General features: G+C 34.0%; 1 protein-coding gene across 2 annotated transcripts; it reads right to left on the minus strand.

Moving 5' to 3' along the window:
• Positions 1 to 3543: 3543 nt before the first annotated feature.
• On the minus strand, positions 3544 to 22339 carry LOC110098540. Of its 2 annotated transcripts, none has more exons than XM_020825404.2 (11): positions 21819 to 22339; positions 20453 to 20547; positions 19992 to 20185; positions 14609 to 14648; positions 13427 to 13502; positions 10777 to 10854; positions 10554 to 10679; positions 8973 to 9097; positions 6609 to 6648; positions 4060 to 4134; positions 3544 to 3808 (listed from the first exon to the last, which is right to left on the minus strand). In XM_020825404.2, exons 1-11 carry the CDS (start codon positions 22322 to 22324, stop codon positions 3655 to 3657), a joined length of 1509 nt encoding a protein of 502 aa, XP_020681063.1. In that variant the 5' UTR covers positions 22325 to 22339; the 3' UTR covers positions 3544 to 3654. The 2 variants fall into 2 exon arrangements, with proteins under 2 accessions (XP_020681063.1, XP_020681062.1); XM_020825403.2 differs by having other exon boundaries at positions 13427 to 13508.
• Between the last annotated feature and the right edge of the window lie 262 nt (positions 22340 to 22601).

Here is a 22601-nt window from a genome sequence, read left to right on the forward strand (position 1 = left end):
AACTATGTGGAATCTCTCTTCATGGAGCTTAGGCTCCCTTTAATCTATTTGTCATTCTTCTAGTAGTGAGTGCCCTATATTGCTCAAAGTAGTCCCCCTCTTTTTTTTTTTAATAATTTTTTTTTTATAATTATTTAATTATTTATTATTTATTTTTACTCCCCCTCTCTATCAAGAGTGTAGACATAATAGAAATTGTCTAATTATCTTCTTAATGGAATAGTTTATTGTTTATTTGTGATTTTTTTTTTTTTTTTTATTTGTGATTTTTTTTTTTGCATATTTTTTTTTAAATGTTCATATCAATTGGTTTGCTTATTGAGGGAGAACCAAGAAAATGTCCAAATAAAACACCAAGAAAGGGGAAGTTAGCAACTCACTAAGGCGATTCGCTCAGAACACGCCATTGATTTGTCATGTAGAAATTATTGGATTTCAAGAAAGCATCACTAAGAGCATCTCCAACCAAACATTAAACATGTGTATGACGTCGTTCGAACACTCTAGCTGAACACCAAATCTTCCGCTATTTGCTTACGGGTGAACAGTGCGATGCCAATATTGGTGTGACACTGCTCACCTACGTGATTTTTCTGACCGAACCGGATTTGCCAAAAAAAAAAAGGCGAAAGAGGAGAAATACGGTTACCTTCGCAGAAGCGCGCAAAATGGAATTATATTGGAGATGAATCATGACATTTTTGAGTTTCACTGCATTTTGGAGTGAAAAATGAGATTTTCGGTTGGAGATGCTCTAACTTGCTAGAAAAGCACGGAGAAGGTGTTCATAACTTGGCGAGAAGGAAGTCAACACTTGACCAAAAAAGATGTACATTGAGCTAAGTTGAGATCTTTAATGTCGAGAAGACCAAATTATGAAGAAAACTTTGCCGACTTACTAAGAAGGCGATCGAGAAGGCAATGATATTGTTGGCAACTTAACAAAAAGGAGATTGACAAGCTGGTAGCTCTTAGATATCAACTATTATAAAGTGCCTAGGAGCTGGATGTTGATGAGTTTATTGAGAAGTTAATAAGTTGATTGTTCTTGTATGTTGAGTTGTCAACAAGACATCAAGAAGGATTACTCTAGAATGGTGAGTTCTCTTGGAAATGGAATGAAGCTGATATCCTTAGTATGTCGATCTATGGGAAAGGTGCCATAGGGAAGGTATGAAGAGACATTGACTTCATGGGGAGAAGCCATAAGAAGGAGCTAATTAGGAGAAACCCAAGTTACCTATAATAAGTTGAGTTGACAACTCTAGTACACTAAGTTATTGATAAGGCTAAATTAACAATTTTGATAAGGAGGGGTCAATAAATATATCTCTACGATATCAAGTTGTTTGCTAAATGTTGAAGGTTCATAGTACCAAGAAAGCAAATTTACAAGAGGGAGTCACAAAACATGTTGAAAGAAAGATATGTATGAGTTGAGCAATACAAATGGTTAATCTTAATTACACTGATAACATGCCGATCATATCTGAAGTTATAAGGCTAATCATCTAATCATTTTGGGTGTACATATCAAATCTATGCATTCAACCTTGTTAACACATACTTTTATTTTCTAAGAAAATTTGTATTGGGTTTTATGTTAAATCATTTTATCATGTATTTAGGTCAAATCAATGCATTTAATATGTTGGTTTAGACCCTATGTGAATACTTGTGCTTCTTGCCTAAGTGAACAAAATTCACTTAGATTTTTAGATCACTATACTTAGTTGCTTAGGCTGCATCTAAACATAGAGGTCCCAGATTTAAATAAGCCAAATTCTTTTAGATGTTATATCATAAACCATTTTATTAAGTTAATAGTAATATCTTATGTATATTTGATATCAAAATAAATCAAATTCACCTAGTTGTTAAACCATAACAAATCACATCATTCTAATAATTAGTTGATATTTAGATCTACATAATAGTTAGGCATTTTTATCGAACATAGACAACTAACTTTGTTAGATACGAACCTGGTCATCTGTCAGTAAATTAATAGAGTTGACAAGGTTCAATCAACAAAAATAAAATTGCCTATAAAAACCCCGTTGATGGCCGTGTTAACATAAAATCTCAAACGGAAGGGACTCTAAATTTTTAAAAATGTTACCCAAATGCCCATAAAAATTCAAAATCTCAAAGATACAAAAAATCTAAAATATTTAAAATTAAAATAAAACACAAAATACTTAAAGCAAAATATCCATTCACCTTGCGATACATTTTGTTGAAGTGGACATATATGAAAATTACTTTAGCTCAAAAAAAGCAAATGTCTAGTCGAGAATATCACTAGAATTCATTTTCAATTCATATCTTGCTAGAAGGACATGACATGCATCATCTAACCGGTGATTTTGCCGCCAAATGACACCGCAAGTAAACTGTTATGACTTGTACTCTCTGATCGAGGGATTTTGCTACTAAATGAAACTATTATATTACGATCATAGTCAGAGCTCATATGTTCCCTAACGACTTCAAATCATTGAGTAATGAATCAATATGATATAATCGATAGGACACAAAGTCATTTGCTAGCTAAAATGGATTCAAATTTGTACCCTTAAACAAGAATTCACCCTAAGTCTACATGATACCCCTAAACAAAGCAACATATGTCTGCCAATAATAATCCTTTTGTCAGGTTGGGTCGACTAACTCTTCTGACCAAGTAGACTAGAGACCACGATGGCCTAGAACGACATAACCATGAGATCTTAATTGAGTTCATCATCTTTCCCCCCACCATCTACTTTAAGAACAATATAATGAAATTTCTAATTTTAAATATTATTTTTTCAAGTACTTAAATCATGTTGCTGCTATGCACCGGATACAATGTTTATGTTTGATGACTAGCCTTAATCGAAAGTTCCCTCGCACTATCAGGAGAGAGAATTAACTATAGGAGCTTACACCTATAATAAACCAGAACCCAAATCATAGTCCGCGCAAAATGAGGGTAAAATCTCTCATTAGTGTTTTATTTAAAACTCAATCTGCCTTTTAAAATTTAACCTAGGAACTTAAGCGTCAAACCTCTCCTCGACAACCCGAAGAAGAATGAAAAGGGCCATGGAGAGGTTAGGGTACAAATTTTTGAAGCCCACAATTAGATTTACTTGAAACTTACAGGCTGAAAAACTGAGGTTGCAAATAAATGAGATAAATTTCACAAATTTGACAAAACAATCTTCAACAAGCAAATAAAGTTATCCAATACGATGCATGCTGAATTTCTAAGCTCCGCCAATTCATTTAATTATCACATTACATATATAATTGAGCCAAAGTCCCACAGTGCTCATTCTTCAATAATTAAGCTATCAAACCATAGTGGCAGAGCAGCTCGCTACAATATTCACCTGCTGATTACTCTGCCGTATTTAATTCAAAGCAGTGCTCTACAAGATTACACGATAAATTACTTTCAAAGTAGCAAAGCAGTTCTTGTTACAGCCAAAAAGAGAAAAAAAAAAAAAAAACGTATTACACAGCTTTTTGCAACATAAGGAACCTACAAAAGAATAAATGAACATATGAATGAAATATCATAAAAAAGTTCATTCTAACCCCTAAAACAATACGAGTCTTTCATCACAAAATTGAAATCAAATTAAAAAAAAAAATGCAGGGACTCTATGAACCGGTGGAGGGTGGACCAGGTGGCCTTGGAGGTGATGACCCAAAATCCATATCAGGAAACACTCCAGGTGGTCTTTCCAAAGGCTTTATGGATAGCAACTGAGTTGAATCACGCACAACATCTGCCCATCCATAATGAGGCTCGGACCTTAAAAACACAGCAAATAAAGCAGGGCTCAGAAACAACAAGAAAGCAATGCAGGTAGATGGCTATTTGTTTCAGAATTAGATTTCAATTGGGATGGCTTTCTTCCTGCTTCTTAAAACAGTTTTTTAGTATAAAAACTAAAAATTTTATACTAGAAAGCAATTTTAAGAAGCGGTAAAAAAACCGTCCCAAACGAAGTATTAAACTTCAAATTCGAACGATAAGTCATCGAAGCAAATAGAAAATCTTACTCGTAGTAGGTATCTTCATCCACCACAATATCCCAGCTTTCCCTTGTTGTGCTCTTGCCGTATTTGTGCACCTTCCTGAAGTTGAGTTTATTATTCAGAAATGCTAATTAAATTTCAATGAGGATTCGATTAACTGAATTATAAAGCAAAAGTATCCAATCTAGATATTAGCAAGGCTTTAGAAGCATCATTCGTTGAAAGGTGTGGATAACATAGAACTATAGAAGAGTTCTTCTTCAAGTTGGTTTGCTTCATTCCATACATGTACTGTCAGCTTTCTAATCATTCTTGACAATAAATTCCTATAAAGAGTCACAAGAGCTTATTTTTTGTTAATTTATATCATTTTAAACACCTCCAGTAGTTTAGCATCCTTTTCACCTCCTAGCCGTTTTAGCTCAGCTCTTTAAAGCTTCTTTTCCTATCTATATTACGTTTCCCTTGTCAATTTAACCATTACGTGCTGCACCTAAATGATAATTTTCCACATTCATCTTTGTTTTTTTTACAGCATTTCAATATTACCACTCAATTATTATTATAGGTAACATGCTTATTTGCATTGTCATTGTTGTCCAATAATGAATTACATAAAAGCATAACTGAGTATTGATGCCATTTTATTAAATCCTGAATTATTTAGTCAACTATAGATAATTATTTGAGTCCAGTAAGTTCAAAAATAATCCTTATGAGTTGAGCATGTACAATAGAGGGTAAAAGATAAACTAATAAGATGAGTTAATAAAATTAATGTGAAAAGCTTAAGAAGTCAAAAGAGGTGGATAAAAATAATACGGATAGAATGCATAAAAAATGTAAAATAGATTTAACATCTCAATAAATAATAAATAGGAATGAACCCAAGTATTTGGGGTAAGGCTAATGATAATGAGTAAATCATGCAAAAAGCAGAATTTATATTCACACTTTGAAAACAATGAGAATATAATAACAAAGCTATGCTCCTAATCATCTTATAAATTGTAATTGATAAACCGACAAATCAATGATAAGACAACTTTCAAAGTGCATTATTAATGAACATTTACATTTCAACAAAGACAGCTTCAGTTAGATAAACAATCTCTCTCAAGACAGATGCTCTAATTTATCTGAGATCTTAATGTCAAACAGATTAAAGACCCTATCACCTGCAACCAGCAGACATCTCACACAAAACAGAGGCAAAAAGAATAAATGCTCTTTAGTATCATAAAAGCATATCCGTGCAGAAAATTAACATATGGCACAGTAATAGAATTTGACATTATGGATGGAATCTCCAAATTTCTGACCAAGGAGAATAGACAGAAGAGCAGTGAAGGTGATACATGCTACATTCACGTTAACATGAATAGAATAAGAAAAGAGAAAAAAAAAACATTACTTAAAATAGGATTTGCAAGAGAAAAAAAAAAAAAAAAAAACATCACTTGGATTACATCAAGGATCAACCTTAAGCCCATATCTTTTTTCTTTAGTCATTGATATTCTTACTAGAGATTTGCAAGAGGATGTTATATGGTTTATGTTTTTTGCTGACGATTTTCTTCTTGTTGATAAGACTAAAGAGGGAGTTGAAGAGAGACTTGAAGGTAAGCTTGAATTATGGAGGTCAAACTTAGAGTCTAAAGATTTTAGCTTGAGTAGATCTAAAACCAAATACATGGAATGCAATTTTAATAGTAATAGATCTAGTGAAAGGTTTGTGGTTTTGAACGATCAAGTCATTAATAAATAATAAGAGTACATGTTTTAGATATCTTGGGTTTATATGATAGAAAAGGTCTATGGGGATATTATTAGTAGATTTCAAGTTGGATGATTGAAGTAGAGGAATGCATCGGGCTTGTGTGATAGAAAAGTACTACTCAAACTTAAGGGAAAAGTCTATAAGATGGTGGTTAGACCTGCAATGCTTTATGGTGCAAAATGTTGACCATTAAAAGAGAAGCATATATTAAGTTAAGTCTTGCAGATGAGGATGGTCAGGTGGATGAGTGGCTTTACTCTTAAAGACGGGATAAAAAATGAGCATATACATGAAAAGGTTGGAGTAGCTCCACTGGCAGATAAAATTAGAGAGAGTCGCCTTGGATGGTTTGGTCACATAAAACGGCGGCCTTTCGATGACCTGGTTAGGAGAGTAGAAGTATTAGATTTGATCAATGTTAAAAAAGATAGAGGTAGACCTTAAAAGACTTGGTTAGAAAATATTAGAAATGATCTTTTTTATTAGATCTAAATGAGAATTTGACTTTTAACAGGACACAATGGAGAAAAAGGATTCATATAGCCGACCCCACGTAGTGGGATAACGGCTTGATGTTGTTGTTGTTGTTGTGGTAGTTAAAGAATATATTATAATAGTTGACAGAATGCATCTGGTTGTGCAGTACATGCAACTGTAACCATAAAACCTATAAATAGCAGTTGAATACAATAAAGAAATTACATTCAGAAGACTAATGATGGCTTAACAACAAGATCTCTCCACGTTGATAATACAATGTCACTATGTTTATCGGATAAAAAACTGGGCGTACCCATTTCCAAAGTGTTCTTCACCCCAGGTTCTTGACCAACCTGAAAATAAATAAAAAAGAAGAAGACCATTCAAAAGATATGTTTTTGCTCTAACAGAAAATAGGGGGAAAAACTTTAATAATCGAAGCATTAAAATGAAAGTAGTATTATATGAGATTTAAGGCATTTGACAGAACAATTAGTTATTTGATTATATGTTCTTCAGAACAAAAACAATAAAGGTAGATCATCAATGTTCGTTAAAGAGATAACATATCCATCAGATGAATATGCGGTGCGTGTGTGTGAGAGATTAAAGAAATCATATAATCATCAGTTCAATGTGTGTATAAAGAGTAGATTGAAAGGTAAAAGAAAATAAATACTGTATAGTAGTCAACAAATCTGTAAGTTAAAACTGAAACAAACTAAATTTGCCTGATTTGAACCCAACGCTTTTATTATATGGCCAAGATATTTGACTCAAATCCAACCCGTCTAATCAATTTATTATATAGATCATAAATTTTTTTGAATCAACACAATCTAATTAGCTCAAACATGACTTGTTTAAACATTAACAAAACTCAAATCCACCTAACCGGAGCTTGAATAATAATGAAGTTAATTTTAAGTTATTTCAAGTTATTTGTGTCAACCTGAACTCAAACCAAATAATAGTTGGGTTGATAATTTAAACTTGAATTCAACCAGAATGGTAATTAGGTCAACCAGAAATCAGAAATCAAAGAACGATGATCGAAATGTTCCTAAGAGGATTCAATTGTTTTCAATTGGAGTTAGGATAAGAGGAGCCATGTTTCTGAAGAAGGACATCTACCAAGAGCCATGAAGCTCTTTTGACGAATGATTTGTCGCCAAGTAGCTCAAGTGACATCCGAACATCAATTTTCAGAATACGTGCCATAATTATGTCACCAATTTTGGATCAAATTCTTGATTTCTCATAACAGAGTTTTCCTGCCTCCTTTCAAATTAACATTCTCCTTCAGGAAGATTGTAGAGAGGCTAAAATGGAGTTTTTGAGAGTACTTAAAAGAACTTTAGAATTTTGAGAAAGAGACTAGAGAGGGAGTGCGTTACTTTTCAATCTCTTTGTAATTGCCTATTTCAATTTCTTGCCTTAATATATATATATATCAACTCTTGTCCTTCAAGACCCTAAATAACGTGCTCAACATATTGGATATATCATTTTAGATTTTCAATGAGTGATTATAGATATGCCATTATAAACCACTTAGGAGACTAAAAAATCTCAAATGCCTCGGCATTTATTTTGATATGCACTGGCCTTAGTATTAAGCTTTACATAAAAGCCTAGCATATTCTTCATTTATGGCCATGAGTTTCAAACCATTTAAGTTAACTGAGGCAAATGGAGGTCAAATTTTGTGAACCAAACTGAATTAGGATAAATAATGGCTTGCATCAAGGCTAATTCGGGTCAACCAACATAAATTGAGATGAAGCATTATTCTTGCTCCTAGCGTCATCTTTCATTCAAGATTGTAGTTTGGCTTGGATCATATCCAATCACAATCACTCCCAGAATGCAAATGAAAATATACTCTTAGAGTTCCAGTCTGGATAGAAACTACCTTTAAAGTGATTGGGCTCTAAAAAACTTATTTGAGATTAATCAAACATGAAGCAATTGTTCTGGATTTAAACATGCTTAAACTAGAGAGAAATAGCAAGCGTGGATAGGATTAAGAAGAGCACAAGATAAAAAGAAGGTATGTTGAACAACCCCAATCATTAAGAAAATCTATTTTATATCTGAAGGTATGGACTTAATCATATTTTAAAAATAGTTTTAAAAATATATATATGAAGGTATGGACATTAGATATATTTTGTAACTCACACGATGCACATGCATGTTTATATGTTACGGATGACGCATATTGCTGGTGTAGTTTGGCATACAAAAGCATAATTAAGAAACAAATGTATAACTTACAATTATTTGAAGAGTTTCCTTTTCATCGTCTAAGACAGAAAGAACAATAAGAGATCCTTTTTTCATGTGTAATGTAGTGTAGGATATTTACAAAATCTAAAGCAAGTCGTTGCTTTGTTATAAGAGTAAATTAATTGTTTTGATCACATACGAACAATAAATCTCCAAAATAAGAATAAATGTAAACAAATTTTTCAGGATATCTTCTTCTATACATCAGTAGAAGTGAACAAGGAATATCACATTCCAATAACATGCTTAAAATGAAGATCCGTTTCTCCACAACAGTACTTTAAAAAGTTAATAAGTTAAACCGCATAAAATGCATAGAAGTTAAGGGGCAAGTAAATGTTTTACTTGACGTGTTATTATAAATCATGTAAAAGCACAGACTTACGTTCACCAGTAGGAGATAGATGCCATGTTTCCCCATGGCGAGACCCTATGCCCGAAAAAAAGTTTTCCTCCCACTTGTCTCCCCATTTGGTGCCTAGGTTAGCTTGAGCTGCCCATTTATCAGTCCTGCAAGATAAAAAAGAATGAATTGATTAATAGATCGGACACTTTTCCATACTAGTCTAAATGTAATGTATTAAATGCAATAGAAAATTTTTTTTCATCATATTTTACTAGATTTATTAATCTATTTAAAGAAACATAACTTTTTTTTAATTCAAGAATTATTCAAATTCAAGATAAATAATTTAAGCATATACTTATATGCATGCAAATATAATATTTAAATCATAATTTTCACAGTTTCATCATAATTTTTTAGATGGCTAAACAAAATTATATATATATATAATATATATATATAAAGATGTTTTAATAGAAGGATATTTGGGGAAGAGAACCCATTGGATTTGCATGCCCACACTTACCAACACGAAGAGGACCAAAAAAGGTTTGACAGTATATCTCTACAAGTTTACATAAGTATAGAAACATTTTAATAAAAATACAATTTATTGAAATGTATATGATCATTGCTAACTTTAATCTATTATAAAATGAGCATACATGTCTTTGAGATGCATAGGGTCAAACATCTGTAGGAAGAGATAACATCAAATGGATTAACCCAACAAGTAGACTTCAGTTTATGGACCCAAGTAGCAGGACAAAAGAATAATGGGAGAATTTGTTTTAAGCTCATAGGACATAGGGCATAGCTTATGAAGCCCAGTCCTCTAACACATCACAACATGGCTTTACAAAAAATATAATTAATGTTTGTAATATGACAATCATTTATACATTAATGTTTTAAATGAATTGATACAAGCTAATTTCAATTTCATAATCAATATTTATGCTTTAAAATGTCTTAACTTTCTATTGTATTCTGCTATGATGAAATAATATACTGTGATGAAATGATATGTTGTGATGATTTGAATGATTAAATTCTAGAAATTATACTTTTTTTTTCAGATTTTTTGTACAAGTGTTTGGTAGATTTTTCATCGTTAAGGATGATACATTTATGATCCTTAACGAATTTTTCACAAGGTATGTCAGAGGGAATGGAGCCGACGAGGGTTGTTTTCCAGAATTTCTGGCAGACTCATGAAAATTTTGGCTTGAAAATTTTGGGAAGAATTTCCACAAGGTAACCTCTTAACCAACGAATTTTTTAGGCTAACAACACTCTCTTTCTTCCTTGTCCTTTCCAATATAACTTCCACCAGAAATCTAATGAAAAACTTTTTCCAAAGTTTTTTTTGAATGGCAACAAGTGTTGCGAGGGAGATTTTTGTCTACAAATGAAATCCGCCCAAAAAATAAATTATTGCCATTGTTGCCGGATTTTTGTTATTTACCGACAGATTTTGCCATCGAAAATTGCTAGATTTCATATAGAGAAACATCTACCATGTTCATCTTCTAACTTATAGCATCCATAAAAGAATAATTTTATAACAAATACGAGTAAATTACAGAAAACTATAAAGAATAATGACAATGAACAGACCATTTGTTTACTGATCCTCTGCCATCATATTCTTCCCCCCACTTTTCCCACCATGATTGATCATTAAGGGTTCCATGCTTGTAAGCTCCTTTTTTTGTCCAACCTTTAGCATCATATTTTTCCCACCTAAGAAATAAGTTAATTTTATAATTAAGATAGCATTGAAAAAAGACATCCTTAAAACAAAGTAATTAATAGTGAAAGTTCGATAACTTAGACGTACCAATTCTCATACCATTCAGCATTTTCTGAACCAGATTTTGCTTGCTTCTGAGCACTTCTCTCTATCCTTGCAAGATTACTGCAACCACCAAGAAGGTCAAGGTACACTCATAACAAATTAACAAACACATGAAGGATCTGACAATGGAAGTGCTTCACGTGAAGAGATATTGCTTCATGATTTGTCAGGTTCAATTGCATCTGAGCCTATAATTATGATCTAATAACATGGCTATTAATAGCAAGCTTAAAAATTAGGAAAAAAAGTTTGACGCTTCTGTAAGAATAAAAATATGGAGAGAATTAATAAATCCATCCCATTTTGAATTGAAAATATCAAAAAATTGAAGTTATATCTGTAAATAAGTTAGATTTGGTCATCAGACAACTTAGAGAATAATAAACCTAAAAATAAAAAATCGGCAAAAGTTATTAGTATCTACACAATGTATGGCAAATAAAGGAAGGGAAAAGATCAAGATTGTGATATATACAAAAAAACATCTCTGATTATTGCGTATTGTGTTTAGTCGCTTATTATTTCTTTATTTATCTTATTTTTTATCTTGTTACACGCATGATAGACTATATTATCCATATATTATCCATATTGATTAATTTATTTAAATTATCACTTTAATTTAATTTCTTTTATTATATTTATTCAATTTTTTTCTATGCTCCAATTTTCTTTCTATTTTTTATTTCAATATTTCTATTATGTTTGTATTTTTATTGTGGACCCCAATGCCATCATAATATAGTATGAAGCATGTTCTCTTCAATTCTACTTAAAAAAAGTAACCGAGTCAATTTTAAAAACGAAGTAGTAGTTATGCTAAGAACCAAACTGTCATAGCGATCACATGACCAGTGAGTCAACAGAATCAAGCGCCTACAAACAAAAAGCAATTAAAAACTTAAAAGAATATTCTTTGGACTTTCATAGGTCACATTCAAGACCAAATAGTAAGTAAAAGGATGCTAGAAACCATAACATTTTGGATTATCTGCATCCAAATCATTGTCGTTCATTATTCTTATTAGAAAAGAGAAAGAACTAGAAAGTAGTACACCTTTCCTCAATTATCATTCTGCAAGCAAATATGTGCAAATTCCTATATTAAAAATTTCAAAACATGTAATACTTTAGACATGATAATACTCCCTTGCAAACTCAAAATAACATAAAAGATACTATTATGAGTTCCATAAGGTCAAATCCAGGGATAGCAGACACACCCAAAGACATTTAGTTTGGCATATTTAGGGGGTATAGCAAATAATATTTCAAATGTGGATTTTATGGAGAGAATTATAGCTAGCACATGATTAATAAGGTATGCCATGTGATTAACAAGTTATGCCATGGTGGAGAGAGCATGTGACCAAAAAGAAAGTGGTATATGAGCAAAATGAAGAAGCGTAAGACCGACTTCAACAAGGTGATGATGATGCTTTTTGAGAGGCCATTTAGTTCCAAAGTGTAGGGAGGTGTGGTGAAGTGGGGGTGCTTATAGAGGCAAGGAAGGATTTGAGAGGCCATTTATTCACCACTAAAATTTTGTATAGAGTGATATAATGGGTTGTTGGAATTGTTTTTCCACAAAAGATTTAAAGGTGGTGAAACAAGAGAAAATGTTGGAGTTTTGCTTTAAGTGGTAAAGCTAGATGAAGCAAGTGAAGTGATAAACAAATATGATATAACCATAACTATTATCATAAGAATTGATTGGAGAGGACCACAGGCAAGAATAGATAAGTTCTATAAGATGAGATGTAGAAAAATAACTAAGGAAACTATATAATGATAGATAATGATTTTTAATTATCCTCTAATAAAGATAATACCTAAGCTTGCATTCCATAGAAAAACTTCAGTCAGCTGGATATATGAGCAAATTATTTTCGCAAACTTACATAATTTTTGTTTTTCATATTGGTATCATTGTCGAGGAAACATAACTAGGGAAAAAAACTAGAAAAATAAAATAAAATGATTTTTTCCCTTTTATAATCTTCGATCAGGGCCTTATGAAAACTAAAATTAACTCATCAGGTCTCAAGCCACTAATACTCGCCAATTTCATAATTTCATACACAAAGGAATTATCATCAATTACAGTAATAGAATGAGAAAAGAAAGAGGAATTTAAGCGTTTAGAAAATTGCAATGGCTGAGGCAAAAATTACCTTAGGTGAGGACGGTAGAAACATTTACATCTAAACATGGGACATTTATGCTAGTAAATAACTTAAAAAGAGCTATATATTTACAACATATGCTTAAATGAGCCATTAAGTTAAAATGTTTTGTATAGTCCTACGAGTTTCTTACAACTATCCAGACCAAGATGTCTTAAAATTTTTTTTCGCCATTTGAGAATCCGAAGTTATCAGAACTTTCAATCCTCATATTTCTCTAGATTTGATAACCTTGACTCTTTATTCAAGCAATTGTTAATATGTTTGGGCCTTTCAGATGTATTTATGTCAAGTATTTTTAATAAACATCATCAAAACTAACCCTCTCACAAAATAGATCATGGGTATATGACTAGGCATTTCACATGAAATTTGTATTAGACACAATAATGATATCATATGTAGGCAATACAACGTTTGAATTTTAATGTTTTGAGAAACTCAACCTCCATTCATCTTGGTAGAGAACTTCTTGCCATGTCTCCCACCATGAATCTCCATCAGCATTTTTTCCAGATTTCTCTGCACCTAGTAAAATAAAGTAGATAAGTATGTCAAAAAATTGCTCAAATGTTAAAAATATTTACTTGAGATATAAAGACAAGTGTTTCAGAGAATCATGTAGGAATTACCCATTACATAACCTCAAGAATATGAGTGTATAATATGATTTATCAATATTCATGAAAAATAAATTGGGATAACAATGAGCAATGGAAATTTAAATATGCCAAAAGACGTCATAAGCTCTTGGCAATGCATAAGGCACCTATAATGATATAGAATTTCATTATAAAAAATTCCTCCAAATAAATGTTGAGCACATAAACACAAATACATGACATAAATGAAATTCCATTATGGAAAAGAAAGCTTTCATTCATTATTAATAGAGAAGCGTCACTCTACAATTTGTAAAGCAATTATGGATAGCACTTACGAGTCAGCTGGCCATAGTGCAAAAGAAGACTTGATTCATTCATATAAATTACATAGGAATTGAAAAGGCTTCCTAAATTTGCAAGATTAATCCCTACTGCCTACTCATCAATACGTCACTATTATAATTATTTTGTAACTATAATTTTATCAACTTATCAATCCATCGACTATTGTAGTTATTATTCCCTAATTTTATATGTTTTCTACTACAAACTCTCCTAAGATTGTACAAATCCTATCAAATATTTGAATAAAATATCACCAATTCTCTCCAATTCCTTTCGTCAAATGAAAGTTAGACAACACGAGGATCACAATAGCAAAGATAAATGAGACAACAAATGATAAAAGTAAAGCTACTATTTTCACAATTATCATAATAATTAGTGTTGGTATCCCAATAACACAATTTTAGACAAGGAAGCTTTACAATGCATACCACCTTTCAGAATTTGAGAAACAATAATATAATAAATCAGAATGACTAACGCCATTTAACTTTTTACTTAGAATGGTGTCTGGTATAAGAGCTACAATTGCTACAAAGTAACATTACAAAAGGTTGTTGCTCAAGAATTACTTCGATATAAAAATTAAATTTTCTATAAAATGCAATAATTTGCGGGCATCAAATGCTCTTCAAACAACTTCTGCCAAAAAAAAAAAAAAATTGCTGTTTGCCATACCTAATTCTTTGTATCCAGTCCAATCACTTTTCTCCCACCACTGCCAAGCAAATAAAAAAAAAGGCAGGTAAATGCATTCACCTGGTAGGTTTACGGTGATTATTATGGAGATGAAATGCAATACAAATTATGAATACAAAACAAAAGAAAGATTTGCCCGTTCTAACTGTCATTAAAAAAAGAATAAATCTTCTTCTTTATCTTCAACATAAGCAAGTAATTGGTTCCACATACCAAAAGGACTCTTCTATCATAGGCTATAGCCAGAAGAAATAGGACAGATTTAGTTCATCAGATTAACATTTGGCTGATTAATGATGAGAAATTTATCAAAACGCACCACTAAATACATTTACGAAAATCGTAGCAAGCCATGTACATCAGATCCAAGACGTCCACAAGTTTTTATTGTTTTTCTTAGATGACATTTTGGTGTATAGTTGTTCTGAGACAAAGCATGTGGAGCACTTGAGGGTCATATTAGTAACATTGAAGGAGCATCAGTTGTATGCCAATTTGAGAAGTGTTTTTTTGCACGACAAAGGGTGATGTCTAAATCAAGAGTAGCTACAGATCATTCAAAGATAGAAGCTATGTTCGAGTGGCCTTTACCCAAAACCCTGAAGGAGTTGGGGGGTTTTTGGGACTAACCGAGTATTACAGGAAGTTTGTGAGGGAATACATCTTTATAGTATGGTCGTTGACAGAGCAATTGAAGATGGTTAGTTTCAAATGGGGGGAGGTTGCCACCCATGCATTTGGGCAGCTGAAGAAAGCCATGACGAGTTTCCCTGTGTTAGCACTACCAGATTACAATCAACCCTTTGTAGTGCAGACTGATGCATCAGGCTCTGGGTTGGGAGCAGTTCTCATGCAGAGTCAAAGACCCATAGCTTATTTTAGTCAGGTGTTGACTGCGAGGGCCAAGCTGAAACCAGTTTATGAAAGAGAGTTGATGGCAATAGTATTAGCAATATAGAAGTGGAGACCTTACCTATTGGGGCGACAATTCATAGTTAGGATTGACAAGAAAAGTTTGAAGTTCCTGTTAAAACAGAGGATGGTACTAGAGGAGCATCAACGCTGACTTTCCAAGTTGTTGGGTTATAACTTCGAGATCCAGTACAATCCCGGGCTGAAAAATAAAGCTTCAGATGCTATCTCCAGGCATAGTAAAGATCCTCGGGTTATGGCTCTATCTGATCCCATGGTGTTGGATTGGGAGGCCTAGAGGTGTGAGACCGAGTAGGATGAGGAGCTAAGTAAGATCAGAAGAGACTTACTGCGAGACAAGGATAGCCATCATGGTTACTCCTTGAAGGGTCAGAAGTTGCTATACCATGGACGATTTGTACTGTCGAGGACATCACCACACATCCCTCACTTATTATAGGAATTTCATGGCGCAACTATTGGGGAACATTCAGGAGTTCAGAAAACATATCATAGAATGGCAGCGAAACTACATTGGGTGGGCATGCGAAAGGATATAGAGGAGTTGGTGGCTAGTTGTGATGTGTGCCAGAGACACAAATAACTAGCCATGACTCTAAGTGGTCTTTTACAGCCGTTAGCATTACCTGAGAAGATATAGGAAGAGATGACTATAGACTTCATTGAAGAACTACCTAGATTAGAACTTCACTGTGATTCCAGTGGTGGTGGACAGATTGAGCAAATATGCTCATTTTATTTCCTTACGCCACCCATACACAGCGATGTCGGTGGCAGCCTCATTTATTAAAGAGGTGGTCCATTTGCATAGCATGCCTAAGGCCGTTATGTACGATCGAGACAGAGTTTTTTTGAGCCACTTCTAGAGGGAGTTATTCAAGATGCAATGGAGTATCTTGAAGCGAAGTACAAGTTACCACCCTTAGATAGATGGCTAGACGGAGATGGTGAATCACAATGTGAAGACTTATCTTCATTGCTTGTTATCAGATACATCAAAGATGTGGGCCAAGTGGTTAGCCTAGGCAGAATATTGGTACAACACTTCATATCATACAGTAGCCCAGACAACACAGTTTAAAATCCTATATGGAAAAGATTCACCTCATCTAATACATTATGGGCATGGCAACACGCTAGTGTCATAAGTGGAGCAATACATGAAGAAAGAGACTGAATTTTGGCAGAGTTGAAGGAACATCTATGGAGAGTACAACAAATCATTAAGAAGCAGACAAATGGACATAGGAGAGACATGCAGTTTGAGGTTATGGATAGGGTTTACTTGAAGATCCGACCTTACAGACAAAGGACTTAGGCTCAACGAAGGAATGAGAAGCTCTTCCCCCACTACTTTGGGCCCTAAGAAATAGTTGAGTACATTGGCGCAGTAGTATATCGCCTATGATTTCCACTGACCTCTGCCATCCATACCTATTTCATGTATTGCAATTGAGACAAGCCATTGGAGCTCACAAAACCTTTCCCATACTACCAGCCTCACCATCAAAGGATATGGAAGTGATATTATAACCACTGGAGGTGAAAGGGGTGTGCCAAGGAGACAAGAGGATCGGGGAGGTGTTGATCAAGTGAGAAGATTTACCAGAGTATGAGGCGACATGAGAGCCCTACAATACCATCCAGAAGCAGTTTCTCTCTTTACACCTTAAGGAAAAGGTGACTTTTTAGAAGGGGAGTATTGTCAACAAATCAATAACCTTTTTGCTCTCCTGTAGGGCCTTAGACCTCCTTTATCATCTATTGGAGAAGAGGCTTTGGGGGGAGGAGCTCTTTGGGAAAGATGTAAGGGGTATTTATTAAGGGATTTGGGCCGATTTGAATTCAAAATAAGGAGAGAAGTATAAAGGTTTATACGAGGGTTAGTAGGGTTGTTTTATTTGAGCATGTTATGTGTTTACTGTAGTTGTATTTTGAGTTGTTCCTAGCGGCGCCTAGGGCTTGTGGAGAGTCGATCTACCTCTTGAATAGTAGATCAACTTGTACTTGGTTTGTTGTGATGAGATAAACATCTTTCTTGCTGATTTTTCCTATGTTTTATCTTGTTCTTGCTGTTTTGCTATGTGGAAGACAAATTCCTATCACAAGCCAACCCATAAATGACATAATATTATTGATAATTTACTCAAGCTGCTAATGAGTTGGTACAACGCTCATTTTATAGGATCAACGTAGACATTTAATCATTCACATCAAATATGTATACTTCAATGGAGCAGGCATGACATAATCTTTCATTTGTTATTATCTAATATACCTGAAATACTCCTAATGGAAATCAAATAACCATGATTCTACATACAGATCAATCACATTTTTGCGCACTACAATGAGAACCCCTTTTCTTGGGAATCATATGAGCACTTTGGAACATGTGCGTGAATAACCGAGAAACCTTAATTTGCAAGTATAATTTTTAATTGGTTTCCTTGAGGCTTTCGAGACCTAAAATTGTGAGCCGATTGTGGATACTTGGGTGAAATATTATCACAGTAAGGTTTTTGAAATATATGAAGAATAATGAGATACCTTATCCGATGGGGGTTCGTGGAATGCATGAAGAAGATGATCACCTTATTTGAATTCTCTAATGACAGTTGTTGTAGAGTTCAACATTGACAAGAAGCATCTACGTTCTGGGCTATTTTTTCTTCGATGTCGGTATCTTTTTAGGAGGTAATCTTGTAATTCAGATTTTTCTTTGGGCTTCTTTTTTGATTGAGTATAGTGTGCCTAGGTTTTAGAAAGGCATTGGTAGGTGTTCCTTTATTGTGTACACTAACTATTATTGTGGCTTTTGTGTGTCTAGTAGATTGAATCCTCTGTTCTTTCCCATGAATGTAGACATGTTTGGAGCCAAATTACATAAAATTTATTATTTTTTTGTTAGTTCTTAATTGCTCACTTTCGTGTTTTACTTTCTTGTTGCATCATTCTTGTTCATGATGAGTTCACGCTTGAGTTTTAACATACCTGATAAAATATAATTTAAATGCAGAAAATGCATGCATGAAAACAAATTCCTAGAAGCCTTTTTATGTAATATGGTAAATATTCATAGACATCACCTATAAAAATACTCATATAAAACTATGCCAAAGGTTAGGTTCTAGTCTGAACACCTACTTATCCTACATAAGCACAAACCGACATACATACATTTTTAGGGTGTTAAGATTCTCCCACTTAGTATTGTTGTTTGAGAATTGAAGTTTTAAATAAAAAAAATCAATGAGCGGCTCATACTTTTTTGTATAATTATGGTAACTCATTAAATCCTTATCACTTTTCTCCATACTAGATGCATTAAATGTGCCCCTAAATTTCTTATGAATGCATAATGAAAGGGACATGAATAAGAAAAGTGGTTGGGAAACATGAGATAAACAAGTATTATTAGAGATCTAAAAATTTTAATTGATAAAGCATATGTAAATTAGAGCAAGCTTAAGGGAAGTAATGTTTACAATGAAATTTAATTATACAGATTGAATAGCCGAGCTGCCCATGCCACCAAAGGCACAATCAATATTATGAAGCCAAATTGACCTGTCTAAGTAAATCTGCCATAAAACAAAGTCACTAGGTAGGGTTGAGGAGAATTTTTTTGAGAAAAAAATAAGCAAGAGCTAAAAAAATTGCTACAACGTTAGTTTTAACTTCTATTAACATGACTTTAATTCTACACGTACTATTCCAAAAAAGATCATTGCATCTCCCTCCATTTCAAAGTCACTTCAATAGGTTTCTAGAATATTTTTATAATATTTTTTTTAATATAATACATATAAGTTGTATATATATATATATATATATATATATATACAAAACATGCAATCATATTACAAGCACAAATAAACTAAATGATTATCATATTGCATTTGTTCAAGTAACTTCAAGCCCAAATATAATTTCCTTGGGAATCTTAATATAATAGGGCAAGAAAAACTAAAAATGCCCTTCCATAATTATCCTAATTGATATTCCATAATAACTAGTTCTTCTTTGATCTTTCATACTGAAATCTCCGATTGAGTTCTATTGTATGCTTGGCATCCATTATTTAATAACATAAAAGGAAAGGAGGAAGGGCTATGCACAGGGAAGAGGAACTTATTTTCGTAGTTAGGTTTAAGAAAGCAATTAAACAAGAAAACCAAAATCATAACCAATAGATTCAATTAATATAAATACTGAAACAAAAAAGTCTTGGATTCCCACCCCCAGGATGGTTGGGAAGTGAAGCAATGCCTTTTATAGTTCAATGTTCATAACAAAAATGACATTCTATTACTAAAAACTTTGTCTGTTCACAATTTTTCCTAATGTAGATGAGAAGTACTTCGTATAGGACAAAAAATACAAGAAAATCGATTATCAACTTTGAATTATAGAAGTTAAACCATACATTTTCTTTCCATTCTGAAGAACCGTCATGAGATTGGCCGCCCATTTTGTTCCATCGGCACTTGTAGCCATTATCTCCACGTTCTTCTCCACTTTCTTGATACCATGTACTACCATCCTGATTAATGCCAGATTCATTAACATGCTCATCCAACAAGTTGATTCCCCAATCCTTTTCACTACCAATACCAGTGTCTATAAGAGAGATTTCAAAAAAAAAAAATATGCGTACTTAGAAATTACAAGTAGAGTGAGCAGAAAGCCAAACTAGAGTAGTTTACATGTCTTATATTTTTTCCATGTTAATGCATTAAACTGCACATGATACGGTTTACAGAAGATGACTCGTTTCAAAAATGAATTTCTCATACAAAGCATATAGCATTGGTATTATAATTTAGGGATTAAGCTAATAAAAGATAAGAAAGGTCCATTGCATCATTATTCAATAGTTGAACAAACCTCTTTCAGGTGGAGTATCACGAGATTGAGGAGCATTGTTCTTTGGGTTGTTGCATCGAGGATAAAAGTCTTTCTGCTTAGAAAGCCCTTTCGACCTACAAAAATAATAAGAAAGCACATCAAAAGCACCAAAATAAAAACATAATATCAATCAAAGATCACAGAGAAAGAAGATTTATCCATCAATGTACCAAAAAATATCTCCCAAAATATTCCACAGTTGATACTAAGAGAATATTGACGATTACATAGTTATTTTTCTTAAATAAATGATTAATACACAGTAGGGTGCTAAATCCGCTGATATGTTACTAAATTTCGTAAAAAATACATAACTTGGAATGCATAGAAAAGGAAATCAACAGAGAAGAATCGATTTTACTATTAGGAAGGAAGACCCTATAGCTTCTGCACTCGAAATTTCAAAAAGTGTTTAGCAGTAAACGTGGAGAACATTCAAAACATAGAATATGACCTTAGCAACATAGGTCTATGAAAGCATCAAAAGTTTCCTTGCATGGTAATATAGTGCACTGGTCATCACAATCTGAAAGGTGAGTAGATTCCTTCTGTATGAAAGGTTATTTGACCAGATAACTAAAATCAATCCAGATGATAAGAGATGAAAGGACATATCAAATGCCTTATCAGACATTTCTAAATAAACATTTGGAATGACAAGTACATTTTGTGAATATAGTTCCTAATTTCAGGTTGATGCCTTAATTTTTCATGGATTTCAACTTTCAAGTAGAAAACAGTCAGTTTCCACGAATTACAGAGCCTATTATTAAGTATTCTGGTGTACTATCATCTCTATTACCATTTAACACTTTTTTCTGTGAAAAGCCAAGCATTTCAGCTTACTTCTGTTCCATGAATTATCTCTTATCTCAACCACATTGTGATTTAGTATCAAAAGCTTCTTATAAGTCCGTTCAGGGAATAACCCAACCCAACAATCTTCAAAAAACGATGGGTTCCTCAACCACCAAACCATGAAATTAAATTAGTGTTTTGTTTATTCAACTAAGCTCACCAAGTGATCTGTAACATAGTGCTCTGAACCAGCTCTCGAAGACGGGGTAGGCTGGATGTCATCATTAAAACGTCCCTAATTCCAGTCGGAAAAAAAAATCGCCTTTTTTTAACATCAAATCTCCAATTCCTATCACTCACCAGGCCTACCATGAAGACCCTAGCTTTCACGTATGATCAATAAAACCACTAAAATGTACATAGGAGAGAATAATTTAAAGAGAAATTCATGAACAAAGCGATCGATAAAAGAACTACCTAATCATGTCGGAAGTAAACAGAAAGCGAAATAAAGAGAGATAAAGAGAAGAAGAAGACGATGAAGAACCTTGCGAAAGATAAGGGCGTGGCCGGCATAGCTCTCGCCCGGAATCTCCTGGGGCTGTTCTTCAGCTCCATCCGTCGCCACTCCTCGAGCGTATCGGCAGGGCTCTTCCGCTGCGTAAGTTTGCGAATCTCCGAGTCCGAGCAACAGTATAGGATCCCTTCTTGAACTTTCCTTCTTCGTAACTCTAGCGTTCGCGGGCCTTGCAGCGGAGGGAAAGCTCTCACCCTCCTAATTCTAAAGCCTAATGGCTGCGGCGCAAAGCCTCTGGAGCTCGCAGCCATTATCCGACCCAAAGTCCAGAGTCCAAATCCTACAAACCTAACGGAGAATGGAGCCGACGAGGTCCGACAGCGAACAGCGGAGTGTCGGAGGTATTTTATAGAAACAATTTCCGGAGGCTGGGCGATGGAGAAGAGAGACTGAAGCGGGAAAGCAACGGCGCGGATGAGATCGACAAATCTATGATGAATTGTGGCGGCCCATGACTGAGCCCGGTGGGAGCCCATGTAGGCCCGGCCCGCATCAACCTACCGCAACACTGCTCACACGTGGCACGTAGTTCCGTCTCGAGCGGCTCATTAATCACGCTGTTAATCACGATGGATTTGTTTCTTGAATCACTGTAACCGTCCGATCGGCGTCATTAGAATCAGGTAACGGTGCGATCCCGTTACCCCCTTGGCTCCCATGTCGATAACGGGATTTTGAGCAACGAGATTAACAGTGATGGTGGGTTATTGCTTACCGTCTTACCGTACTAATTTCTGTTAGCCCTCCGTGGCA

Source organism: Dendrobium catenatum, unplaced genomic scaffold (assembly GCF_001605985.2).
Source record: "Dendrobium catenatum unplaced genomic scaffold, ASM160598v2 original_scaffold_268208, whole genome shotgun sequence".
Taxonomy (NCBI): domain Eukaryota; kingdom Viridiplantae; phylum Streptophyta; class Magnoliopsida; order Asparagales; family Orchidaceae; genus Dendrobium; species Dendrobium catenatum.

Coding starts and splice junctions, on each gene's coding strand:
- LOC110098540 (XM_020825403.2), bottom strand. CDS start 22,324: ATGGGCTCCCACCGGGCTCAGTCATGGGCCGCCACAATTCATCATAGA. Junction 20,186..20,452: donor TGATACTCCACCTGAAAGAG/GTTTGTTCAACT, acceptor TCTCTCTTATAG/ACACTGGTATTGGTAGTGAA. Junction 10,680..10,776: donor GCTGAATGGTATGAGAATTG/GTACGTCTAAGT, acceptor CTTATTTCTTAG/GTGGGAAAAATATGATGCTA.